Source organism: Neoarius graeffei, chromosome 7, assembly GCF_027579695.1.
Source record: "Neoarius graeffei isolate fNeoGra1 chromosome 7, fNeoGra1.pri, whole genome shotgun sequence".
Taxonomy (NCBI): domain Eukaryota; kingdom Metazoa; phylum Chordata; class Actinopteri; order Siluriformes; family Ariidae; genus Neoarius; species Neoarius graeffei.
This window is the reverse complement of record NC_083575.1, coordinates 53,921,059-53,934,707: the sequence shown is the minus strand read 5'-3', so window position 1 is coordinate 53,934,707 and position 13,649 is coordinate 53,921,059. Positions and strand designations below refer to the sequence as shown.

At 39.0% G+C, this 13,649-nt stretch overlaps 1 protein-coding gene across 5 annotated transcripts in view; it reads left to right on the top strand.

Annotated features, from left to right (window-relative positions):
* The first annotated feature begins 623 nt into the window (after positions 1-623).
* The window catches only part of pax2a (paired box 2a), a 28,646-nt gene continuing 15,620 nt past the window's right edge, over positions 624-13,649 (top strand). The window contains exons 1-6 of one of the 5 annotated variants that reach the window (XM_060924746.1): positions 624-672; positions 1,197-1,199; positions 2,388-2,553; positions 3,320-3,517; positions 7,302-7,387; positions 7,520-7,639. In XM_060924746.1, the coding sequence (XP_060780729.1) occupies positions 630-672; positions 1,197-1,199; positions 2,388-2,553; positions 3,320-3,517; positions 7,302-7,387; positions 7,520-7,639 (616 nt within the window). In that variant the 5' untranslated portion in view covers positions 624-629. Of the gene's footprint in view, positions 673-1,196; positions 1,200-2,375; positions 2,554-3,319; positions 3,518-7,301; positions 7,388-7,519; positions 7,640-8,469; positions 8,515-13,649 lie in introns of all 5 variants that reach the window. The other 4 variants (XM_060924742.1, XM_060924741.1, XM_060924745.1 and 1 more) reach the window with 4 other exon arrangements.

Here is a 13,649-nt window from a genome sequence, read left to right as displayed (position 1 = left end):
GGTGGAGGGTGGGGGTGGGGGAGTGGTGGACTGCAGCTTTTAGAAACACACACACACCGGGAAGAGGGCTTTCATTCTCAGCCCAAAGCTTCTAACAGGCACATCCCATTCTTACAGAGAGGGGGACCGCTAGAGACACTCGCAGTGTCCATGTTTTTCCGTGTCATCCCCGCACACAGCCTGCGTGACTCGTAACCCCAGAAACGCATTGCTGGTACAGTATATCGAAGGGAATTTTTATATTATTATTATTATTATTATTATTATTACACTGCACGCTCAGGAGCGGACACTGGGAAGCGACGCAAAACAAATTGGCAGCGCCTCGATAAAACGCGTTCCTTTAAAATATGTGGCCAACAAGCATCCACTGAACGACCCTCAAAAGATTTTTGTTCGCTTTCTAAGACAAGTGACGGACATGATCTGCAATCCAAACTCGTTTTACCCCTGAAGGAACTGAAGCGAGAATAACTTGAAGAAGAAGCAGCAGCAGAAGTTGTTCTCCAGTGAGCCGCGGCTCTGAAGCTCCAAACGGACAGCAGCAGTTTTCTAACCCGCATTGAAAGCTGCATAATCGAGGCGAGACGGCGACCTCAGTCGATTATCTCTCCTTCCTTTGCTATCCCATGGATATTCACTGCAAAGCAGATCCATTCACGGCGATGCACCGTAAGTATAAGATTTGTTTTTGCTGTCCTCTTCCAAATTTCCAAAGAAAACAGAAATCTAACTGCAGTGTACTATGCACTACTATGTAGTGCAAGAACTTGACCAGACACATGCAAGCTTTTGTGCATGCGTCATGTCATCAAATTCTTTATAAATGACAAAACTGAATATGCGCATAAGTTAAAGTGTATAAAAAGGTGTGTGGGGGGGAATAAACAAATAACGTACTTAATTATATCATGAACAAACAATCATAAATACAAACCTGAACACATCTTTCGTAAAGCGCAAAATATTTTCAAAGATGATTTGCCATATTGGCCCTTATGTTATCCCATATTGAGCAGCAGCAGATGAAGTTGGAAAAAAAAAGTCGACGAAATTCCACACAATTAAATAGCTTGTACTAATTATACCCAACAACAATTCCTCTAATAACTTGCTCAGTATTTAGCTGGCTTCATAGAATATAATGTAAAGCAAATAAATTAGGCCTATACGGTTTATTATTGTTTAGCAACAAGCAGGTTAACAGTGACGGCTTAAGGCTAAAATGAAAAATCTGCTAATAGTAAAGCAACCATGTATAAATGTAATCGTATTTTATTAAATATTTCTGAGATTATAAATTTCAGGAGGAAATGCGATTTATATTATTCAAAGGGCTATATTTGATTCTAATTAGGTAGAGAAGTGAAGAATGTAAGAAAGGGCTGGAAAATGCAAGAGCCCAGTAGTATAAAGATGGCAGAAATTTGTTTAATCAGTACTAATAATAACAGACATAAGGTCATATAAGGAGTAAAGAAGTTCTTGTTGGTGTTTTGTTTGTTTGTTTGTTTGTTCGTTCGTTTGCGTTTCAAAATTATTGTCCACGAACTCCCGATTTAAATAATTAATTCTTGTTTTGCAGTTGCTTTTCTGTGGTTGTAATATGAGTTATCAAAGATCTTTTTAATTATTTACAATAATTGTGCAAGGAAAATTAAACAGCCTGAAACGTAATCTATGCGACATGTGTTTGGCTGCAATGGAATAGCAGAGGAAAATACTACCTAACTCGCTGTTGGGTTATGCGTACAGGAGCAAATATCTTTATCAGTTTTGCGCGATCTGGAGAAGGGACAACAAATGTTGAAAGGTAATTTTGTTATGAATTCCGGCATTTAGAGGTTAGATATATTCTAATACACAAATATTGCATGGAGACCACGAGCATCACAACAATAATCACCTATAATAATAATAATAATAATAATAATAATAATAATAATAATAATAATAATAATAATAAATTGTAAAACTGAGGAGGGGAAACGAGTTGAGTATAATATACGACATAATATGATGTCTGAATACATAAGATTAGGTTTAACTGTCGGATTTACATTTTTTTTTAAAGAACACACTGAACTTGTTTAAGCACTAATGATTCCAATTGTGCGTTAATACTGGACAGGTTTGTTCTGATCACGTGTGTATATGGACATAAAGATAATTTTGACAAGCATTTTCAGCTGAACGAAGTGTTTTGGTTTCTGTGTGTGTGTGTGTGTGTGTGTGTGTGTGTGTGTGTGTGTGTATGCGCGCGCAAAGGAGAGAGAGAGAGAGAGAGAGAGAGAGAGAGACTGTGTAGGCTACATTGCAGCGTGTCTTCTATATGTATGTAATGTTACGCTGTTGTGTGTGTGTGTGTGCTGTTGTCTCCCACATAGGGCATGGGGGTGTGAACCAGCTCGGAGGGGTGTTTGTGAACGGCAGACCCCTACCTGACGTGGTTCGGCAGAGGATCGTGGAGCTGGCACACCAAGGGGTCAGACCGTGTGACATCTCCAGACAGCTCCGGGTCAGCCACGGCTGTGTCAGCAAAATTCTGGGCAGGTAGGGCAAAAATAAGAAGTCCCACAGAAATTAGAGCCTTCCAAGCCCCGTTCAGTTATTTTACCATTTATATCATGCAACTAGGCCTGTTTTTCAGCCTGCTTTAAGGCAGCATTTGAAAGACGCTGAAAAGTGCCCAGTCAGACATAATCCTAATAACAACCATCGGATATAATGACTTTATTATTTCTTTACGCAGCTCCCCGGTGGTTATGTTATTTGCTTTGACTGATAGATTAGTGTACTCGGGAAAGGATAATAAAATGTTTACTGGGAACGTTTTACATATGTACGGATCTTTGAATTTTCTGACATATTTTTTTCCAGCTATCAAAAGGATTTCACGAGGTATTTTGTTTTCTACACTTGGAATATGAAACATGAATTATATATCCTGTTACCTTTGGCTGCATGGAACATCACCTTATAATAATAATAATAATAATAATAATAATAATAATACACTTAGAATGACGTAAAATGCCAAAGGCTGACGTCATAACAAAAAAGAGCTTACTGGTATACTGCGAATGCATAGCAGTGTAATTTTGTAAATTATTGCTCCAAGTGATTGGCAACACTACTCATTCTATTTCCAAGGAAACATCACAAGCCTATTGGTTATTGTATGTTTAATATGATAGCAAAAATTCTACCACTATTAATAGGCTATTAAAGGCGAATAATAGGGAAGCCGCGCGTCTGATGTGGAAAGTGGATTAGACAACTTCCATGTTAACGACTTGTTTCCCCTCATGTCTCGCAGATACTACGAAACTGGCAGTATTAAACCTGGAGTTATTGGCGGTTCCAAACCAAAAGTAGCCACTCCAAAAGTTGTGGATAAAATTGCAGAATATAAGCGGCAGAACCCCACCATGTTCGCCTGGGAGATCAGAGACCGACTTCTCGCCGAGGGAGTGTGTGACAACGACACGGTTCCAAGCGTCTCTTCCATCAACAGGTAAAAACAGGAAAAAAATTATATATAATTTATTTCAAATCATTTCAGCTTAATTGCGTCACTAACTGAAAAATGCGTAAATACGCACATAAAAAAAGCATTGTAGGCATCTTACCTCATCGATAATACACAGCGATTATTATGGTATATCATATATCATAACTACTTAAACAAGGTCATGTTTTCTTGCTAGCTTGAAGTGAAGCGATAGCTAAACTAGTTTTATGTCATTTAAGTGTTGGAGCAGGAAGAGCAAGGGAAATACGCGAAATTATTCGTTTACCGATTAACAGGTGTACAAGTTTAGCAGAGATACAGATGGAGTTGTGGCACGGCGCAGGAAAAGTAATCACTCTGTCAGGGAAAAGCTTCATCAGTGGTGAGTTATTTCTCATGATGGTCTCAGACATGCAATTCAAACGGAGATCTGTGGTCCACGTCGGCAAAATCACATCTGTCCCGCTTAAACCCAAATCAATAACCTGTAAAAAGATCCAGTGGCGTCGGGAAACACACGGGCCCCTCGCTCAATACTGCATTACAGCCACAGAGCTACAGAGCTACAGGCTCCTTATTACAGCAGAGGTGAGGAAATCTCACAGTAGCCGAAAGTGCGTCTGCAGATCACACAACTCAGGCTGAACTAACATACATACACACATACATTTTATATATATATATATATATATATATATATATATATATATATATATATATATATATATATATATATATACTCTTACCAAAAATAAAAATTGTAAATACTCTGGTTCATTATTTTAATGTACACAAAAGTGCGATAAATTAGATTTATTTATTAAAGGTGCCTTTATTATTATTATTATTATTATTATTATTATTATTATTATTATTATTTCTTTTGTTTGTAGTAGTAGTATGTATGCATGTATGTATGAATAAATGAAGATAGATAGATAGATAGATAGATAGATAGATAGATAGATAGATAGATAGATAGATGCAGAAATAGCCGTCACCGGCTTTATTTATTTATTTATTTATTTTTTACGCATGAATATTAATCTTGCCGCAAAACTAGTAGCAGTGTTAACCACTCGCTACTTTATTCACTTTTTGCTCATTAAACACAAAGAGCTCGAGAAAAAGTATCCCGAGTGAGCTGGGAAAAGCAGAAAGGCCCTGCTGCGAGCGCTAGTGCTGAACTTTGGTTAGGAGGCACTGTTCCAGAGAGGCAGCCAGCAGCATTACACTTTAATGAGTTGCACAGAGAGCATGGACCGAGCCGCACTGGATACTGCCGATATATATATATGAGGGCAAGAGAAACTAAAAAAAATATCATTTCATGCACCGTGACCTCTTAAAAGCAGAGATTTGAACTGCTCTCCACCCGGATGTGGTCAACTCTACATTTGCATTAATGAATGACATCAAAGGAGAACCACTTGTTTGTCTCGCCTTTTAAAGGGCTTTTAATCAAATACATTTATTATATTCGTAAATGATTGTGTTATTATATTAGAACAATAACTAACAAATCAAAATAACATTTTTATTTTCGTTTTTTTTTGTTTGTTTGTTTGTTTGTTTAGGGTTTTTGTGACTACTTCTCTAGCAACTAAAACTGCACTCTAAAAAATAAAGGTGCTTCAGTGGTTCTTCAAATCTCTGGATGGTTCCATGGAGAGTCAAAACTCTGTGATGAACCATTACATTATGCGAAACGTTCTTCACATTGGAAATGGTTCTTCAGAGCCTGGCATTCTCTTACCATTTGCTGGTCAATGCACATAGGCTATGTTTACACAAATCTGTCTTCACTGCTCAAACAAATGGTTTAAATGGTTCTTTAAAGAACTGTTGCATGAACGGTTCTTTGAAGCCCTAAAAAAGGTTCTTCTATGGCATCGCCCTGAAGAACCGGTACTGGCCCCATTATTTTTTAGAGTGTGTGATATATCCAGCATACAGGAATAAGTTGCCATTAAGTCTGCAAATAATTACAACTGGAAAGAGTTCAGTATCAGCCTGAAACATTGGAAAGTTCAAAGTGATCCTATAGCTTTGCTCAAATCAAATGTTCATGTCTAAAGCATGAACTACATGATTGCCCTTAAAAGAAGGAATGCATTTCTTTGCTGACGTATTAACGTCAGTTTCGAAACTTCATGCCTTTCAAACAGGTGTTCTTGTAATGCATCTGCAAGCATGCCCCATCTCCAGAGCCAGAACATGACAGTTGACCCTTATGTTTTGAGTGGTTAGGTAGTTGACCTCTGCTCTGCTCTGCTGACATTATAAGATATCCAAGCTTTAAGCACAATTTCTCTGCATGAATTATTAAAGATAAGACACATACTGGGGAGACACAGTGTCGGTCCTGCAACATAGAGGCACCGGCACATATCCATGAGCCTAAGTGTCTTTCAGCTGTATTGACTGATATTTTCATATTTCTACAGGGAATTTTCAGCACCAGGGTATGTCATTAATTCACCTCCCCAGATTGCTTATTCAATAGTAGGAACATGGATTTCAAATAAAAGCTTTGAATTTATATGGCTTGTTTAAGTCATAGGGTCAAATCATTGTTATGATCCAAAGTTAAAAATTCAAATAAAATATGGATAGTGTTTTTTTTTTCTTTTTTTCCACAAAGTTCTCATTGGGTTTGTCATTCTTGACAAAGTACAGACCACTTGTTAAGACATCTTGAACAAAGATATTAGAAAACAGATTATGCAAGCCACATAAATAAGAACTGGTGCAGAACCAAGAGAAAAAAAAATCACCACTCAGGGTAATATTTTGTCTGTGGGAATAGTAATATTGTCTCAGCACATAAGTATAAAATATGGCATTGTGTAGCAGATGAATTTGTTTTAGACTGAATTTCCTATAAAATTAAATCACTTTTATAATATCAGATTGCAAATCCCTGTGTATATTTAGGGTTATAATATGAAGAATGTGGAGACAAATAATATAAATGTGTGTGCAACACAGGATGGCAGCTCCTTCTCTCAAAAGTGTGTGGCCCAGATTAAAGGCATCAAATGTTGCAGTAGGCTTTTGTGAGGCAATGAGATACTATTGCTTTCTTGTCACATATAATTTATAGCCCACCATTTGCATCTATTCCCTTCCACTATTAATTCACAACTTTTCTTTTTATCTCAAAGTCCCAATCAATAAGGCCTCATCTGCACTGCAATCCTGGATATTTGTGAACAATGTAAGAAAGTCTGATCAGGCAAGTCAGTAGTCTCAGACTACAAGCAATCTCGATTTCTTCAAAAAGCCGGTTAAAAGATGGAGAGAGAATGACAGACAGAGGAACATAGATAGAGAGAGAAAGAATGTGGGAGACAGGTTGAGACAGCGAGACATTATTGAAGTTGAGGCCAGGTCAAGGCAGTGAAGCCCATCATTGAGGTGAATTGATGTGATTTCATGCTTTGTTTGCAAGATCATTCAGACCAAAGTGCAATGAAGACCTTCCCCCATATCACACCTTTGAGCAAGCGGGACTTTATCATATTTCTAAAACTGGGATCCTGTTTGATTGAATCTAGACTCTCTAGGGTAGCTCCTACTCATCCTTAAATATTGACTTCACGACTGGCCCTAATGCCTTCAGATTGGTTGTTTGTGACAGAATCAGCTATCCTTATGGGAAAGGCCTGTACACAGGGGTTTAACCTTGTTTATCCTCATAATCTTTCGATGGAAATCAGTTTTGATGAGCAGTGTAATTGCTACATTTGGTAAAATATTAAGCAGAGTCTATTAACTTTTATAGGATAATACGGACCAAAGTTCAGCAGCCCTTCCATCCATCTCCAGATGGGACAGGAACTACCCTCACCACAGCAGGACACACTATAGGTAAGATAGATGCTTAGCTTTTTAAATATTTATTGCAAACCTAGATATTGGGAACCATCCTTTTTCATAAAAATAGTCCTTATGTTGAAAAATGGTCTTCTAGTCTTAACCTCCATCCTGTGCTTTATCCAGTGCCTAGCACAGCCTCCCCACCTGTATCAAGTGCATCGAATGACCCGGTGGGCTCCTACTCCATCAACGGCATCCTCGGAATCCCTCGCTCCAACGGCGAAAAGAGAAAACGCGATGATGGTATGAGACTGGATTATATTCTATTGCTTCTACTAAAACTGAAACTCTTTCTGGGTTTTCTATAACTGCCCATAATTTCAAATAAAATATGCGCCAAGAAAGGAAGATGGTTATTTGATAGCACTTTGAAAAGGAGGTAGTAAATGTGCAGATTGGACTGTGTCATTTAGCTGTTTGTGGAACTGAAGACCTTTTTCCATGTGAATGATGTGGTATGTCAGTGCCACCTAGAAAGTGCACATATAACATGAGGCACTATGATTTCGTAAGCGCTATGACAAGATGCATAAGTAGTGGGCTGAGGAAATAACAAAGATAAATATACAGTATGCGCAACAAGAAATATATGAAATAACATATAAACATATCACATTTTAACTGAATTTTAATATTTAAAAAAAAACAGTATTGTAGATGCATTCTGCTAATAGTGTTTGGATTTTTAAGAATAAAAAAAGAACTAAAAAGGTTTTTCACTGAGCCCCATGTCAGGATGTCTGTATACTATGCTGAAAATGGACAGCTGTAGTCAAACTACAGTCAACAAAACAAGTTACACAAATAAGGATCATGACCTGTACTAATATTTTCTCTCCTTTCAAAATGAGAGGGCACACACTGCCCAAGGCCTAATGGCTCATCGGCTCTATTTAAAAAAAAAAAGAAGCTTTTGAAGGCTAGTGAATAAAGATCAGTGTGGTTCTGCGCCAAACAAGCACACAGATGCAGGAGCAGTTTAAGGGAGGGAGGGGGGAAGTGGTTGGAAATGATCTCTTAAAACATTTATCAAAGCAGGCCTACTTGCTTCTTTTATGTTTCCATCTCTTTAGTTCTCTGGAGTGGCAACCACTTGGATGGGAAGAAAATAGGATATTGTAAGTTCTGTTAGCCCACCTTTTCTTTGCTTGCTCAATCACAGGCCACTCGACTCTGATCAAGTGACCATGTGAGGGTGTGTGTATGTGTGTCTAGAGTCCCTGCTGAAGACAGAGCACAGTTATGCCTAATGATATCTTTATGGAGAGCAGTTTGGGTCCTATATATAAAGTCTGTGAAAATGTGTCTGTAACAAATCACATTTGCTGCATGGTTTGCTGAAGTTATTGAGAGTTTTTCCTCCACTGCTGCAAGGATGGATTGAGAGTGACTAGATCATCATATGTATGGTTAAATGCAAGTGGTGATAGTTTGATTACATTTTGCTTAATTTAAGTGTCAAAAGAAGGGCGTAGGATAATTGCTGTGCAGATCATTTGGCAATTTATAGCTTTCTTTGCTTTAATAATAATACATTCTACTCTGTAGTGGGTATCCTAATAACTATAACTACTATTACAAGAACTGTGGCAAACAATATATACACACACACACGTTTTTTAATTACTACTTGATTTTAAAGTACTTATGGTTTCTGTGTGTTTAGATATGTTGTACTGAACACATGCTATGGTGGGACTGTAATGAAGACCTTTTAGCTGTATTTTTTTTTTCATTCTGTGACAATTGTCCAGAAAGCTGTGAGTTATTTAAACTTAGCCCTTATTTCACACAGGGACATCAGGGAGGCTGCTCGACAGTCTGTGCTTGGTTTCAATTTCATAGCAGCACAGCAGCCTTGGGCTACCTGAGCCATATTTGGCTGGGTGCCGCAAGTCTCACCTTCATTAGATGATGACATAACTGAAAATATGTTAATCCGGTTTTGAGGGGATGGGGGTAGAATAGCACGTTTTATGAAGCCCAAATGTAACAGGAAGAAAAAACTGGCTGATTTTGCAGAAAAAGTTTGCTCTCCGGGTTTTCTTTTAATAGTGCTGGAATTATGGTCATTTTACTGAGCATCAGGCCATTGCACTTGTTTTCAGATATAGAAGCCAGCTTGCACTGCCCTTAAAAATGCCCCCATTACAAGGGGATTGTGGAGATAATGTAGTGTGACATGCGTTATGTACACCAGGTCGTCAGAAGGGGAATTTCAGGGACATAGGTGTCATAAGAGTCATTAATCTGCCATTTTCATGTGTTATTGCAAATTAGAAGTAGCATGTTAGACTCGCTAGCTATGGGTGATGTTAACCATGATGCAGAGGGGAGGGGGGGGGGCGTACCTCTCTAGATTAGTTCTTTGGTGGCAATAGCTCCTTGCACGTTGAACATAGTGACATTTAAGAGAATTTGCAATTCTGCAGAGAAAAGCTATTAATTCACAAATTAACATCCTGGTTTCTCTATCACGGATGCACAAGCTATTGAAAAGACAAAAGGAATAGCCTAGAGGGGAAGCGGGAGAGAGCTGCAGCCCTATCTTTGTAAAGATTGGTTTATATGTCTGCAAGCAGTGATACCAATTACACCAGCACACTGAGAATGCGCCTCAACCATATTGCTGCCTATGCAGGCCCCTCAATCCATTGCTAAATTTATTTGTGTATCTCATTATGGAAAATAGAATGCCTGTCGTGCCAAATGCATTAATAGCAAAAAAAGGGGGGGGGGGGGGGGGAATTAAGTCTGTTCAGGCTTTTTCACTCATTCATTAATACCTCTATATGAGATATGACAAATGAGAGCACCAATTTAATTACCACCATGTAGTGTTGAGGAATGTATTGATATTATATGTTCCACCCACCCAAAGCACTGGTTAGTTGATTATGACCTTGTTATGGCTGATGTGCAGGTTGGTATGACCCAAGCTGCCCTTCTGTCTTTTCCCTCAATATAAATCCAGACTGGCAAACACAAGGTAGTTAGGGAGTTTAAGTGTTTGATGCTGCTTGTAATAAATTACCTACCAAAAAAATAGAAGTGAATGTTGAAGTTGTTGTGGGAGTGGACAAGCATGTAGGCCTATGAGAGAGAAATTAAAGTTGGGTGATTTAAAAGGCAAAGCAGTTTATTTATATGACAAGATAAAGAGATTACATCCTCAAAGCCAATGCCATCATGGTCAAAGCATGCCGAAGCTTCAGCATTTCTCTTTGTAGCTCGTTTGTTCATTTGACAAGGATTGCTTTGAGAGTGAACGGCCCCAGCACACGTCAAATCCCCATGCTAAAATAGTTTGGCCTGCAGCTAGAATGCTTTAGCCTGTGCTCCTATTTCATGGCTTGTAAGATTCTATTGTGTCAATATGGATTCTACTCTAAAAAAAAAGGAATAGAAATGAAATACATCCAAACCAAGAAATGGATTGGCCTCTGTCTAGATCGAAAAAGAACATCCCTCCGATCTCATCCTGATGATGGCCTCTGTATGAAAGAGAAAGCCCAGATTTGAGCGAAGCTGCAGAGCGTAACCATGAGAGAAGAAGGTGTCAGGGCTCCTTATCAAAGGACACAAAAGGTCTATGCCCTGCTCTGCTGATACATCTGCATTCAAGCAGACCCGCTCTGTCGTCTGCTGGCGGCCTGCTCACAAAATGACACCTCACAAATCTGCAGCATGGAAACATCTAAGGACAGGCTGGTTCGCTTGAAGAGGAATCATGTCAGAGAAAAGTCAATTATGGGCACTGATGCTGAGAATTAATGGTGCGCTGCATTACTCAGGTTTTAAAAGGAGCAAGAGTGGGGGAAAGAGAGCAAGAGGGAAAGGGAGAGAGAGAGAGGTTAAGAGAGAGGGAGATGCGTTTATTAATTGTGTTCCAGAACGTTGCGTCACATGAATCCGATGTGCTAAATGATGGCCTGGGTGTGAGTACAGTAGAAGATGTGTGATATGGGTGACAGGAGCAACCCACTCTGACAATAAGGGGGAGGAGGGGTAGACAGAGAGAGAGGGCTCTCATTCCTCAGCCCACTGCCAGCCTGCTCAGCACAGCTAAATTGAATTAATAAAGCTTTTAAACATGCCGCAACATAACAGGAAATTAACAGCCCCGCTTGTGCTGCCACCACCAGCACCAATAGTAGCAGCAGCAGCAGCATCTCTCACTCTCTTTTCCTCTCCCTCTCTCTTGTTCTCTCCCTTTCTCATCTCTTATGATACACTTATTTGCCGTGCAGCCTTTCCGCTCCATGGCCTTCATAAATAGGGGATTTTTTTTCTCAAATACGTAAATACAGCTGACATGGAAGGTGTGTTTGCCCGTTTGCTGAATCCCTCTCTCCTTCTCTTTCTCCCACTCCCTTGTATTATGTGCTTTTAGGTTCGTTCCCTCCATAATTGATTTTTTTTAAGTGCAGGATGTGTTTGATTCACGCAGTTACAGCTTTGCAGTAATCAAAATTATCTGAATTTGCGATGATCATTTTGTCATTTAGGGTGCCTAAAAATAAATAAATAGATAAATCAGCCATGTCACCCTAATTGGATATAGAAAATAAACACTACACAAAACCTGGCATATGTTATTGTCAGTAAAGTCCAGGCCAAGAGCAATCCAACTTTATTTACTTTCCAAAAAGTCTCTCCCTCTATGTCTGTCTCAGGCATGATGTTATCTGAAGTGAGCAGGAGATGAAAGCGGAAGGCATAATATCCCTCTGTTTACAGGATGTCACACCTGCCCTAACTGCCCCATCTATCCATTTACTTTCAAAGCACACAAAAGCTAAAAAATAAAAAAAACAGCAAATATTTACAGCTAGTGCTGCAACTCTGGTATCCTAAAGAAATATATAAATGTATTGCAATTTTAGTGTGATTAAAATTAAATTAAAAACAAATATTTACACCTTGTATTTTCAGTTACAACGGGTCAACTCTGAAATAAAAAATAATGAAATGAAAATTAAAGGGGTTTTTTTTATGTTAACGCCTCTCAGACATATTTTCAGATGTTTGTTGTCATTTTTTCTAACGTTAGGAAAACCTAGAACTCTTATACTCTAATTTTATCTGAATGAGGCCCTGCGGAACAGGAAGCCCAGGAGAGTAGTGTTTTATGGACTCCAGTTATCTGATCTGACAGAGCTGCAGTCCCTTTGCACCAGAGTGCTAATGTAAGACGATGTCAAAAAAAAAAAAGTGTCCAAATGTGATCAATGTGGAACAACCACAGGGTAATCAGCAACGACTGACACAGGGAAACAACACAATGGATTCTACACTATGTTGACTGTCTCATGTGCAGTTCCTTAGAGGTCAAAATTTGTACCCATTATTACACACTTCATTCGTTATATGTTAAGGTAGAAGGAGAACACTGAATCAATAACATATAAGAACACAAATAGCTGATGTAACCTTGGTGTAGCTCAGATCTCCTCTAAATATTGTAATGTAGAGTGGAGAGCAGTCCAGCGCTGCGCCCCCACCAACCGTTCAAGCAGCAGTAGTGTCCCCTGTGTCCACCAACAGTGCTGCATGTTTTGGGCTTTTGAGTATGGGAAGCATGCTTTACCACAGTGAACGACAAACGCTTGCTTATTGATCGGAGTTTGCACTTAGGCTAGCTGATAGAAAGTAATTAATGACTCTATTTTCTTCTGTACCAAAGAGAACAATTGAGTTTTATACAGCAACAACAACACAGTCATATGAAAAGGCCCCCAAGGGAGAGGTCCATAAGAAAAGCTTGACCTCAAATATGGAATGATTCAAATAATGACAGGAAAAAAAGCAATATGAAAACCATACATGCCACAAGAGGGATTAATAGGAGGTTCAAATATATTGCCTTATTCTAGATGCTACTTCACACAAAGAATACAAGACACACACACACACACACACACACACACACACACACACACACACACACACACACACACACACACACAGAGCTCTATCATAGCTCTCTATGGATCCATTTCTCTCTGAAAGTCAGGTTCATCCTATGGCTTCAGCCATTGAAAAAAGGTCAAGCTGCCGGGTAGAATGGCAATAACACCTCTGAAATGGTACTATCAGTGGAACATGATTGATCAATTGAATTCCATAGGACAGAAAAGTGTGGGATTAAGTAGAGTATTATACGCACAATGAGTTGAGGCATGATGTTCATTTCAAGTGCATTTCGCCTCCCTCTTGCCACCAGATCAGGCAATCAATAGGGGCCTTGCAT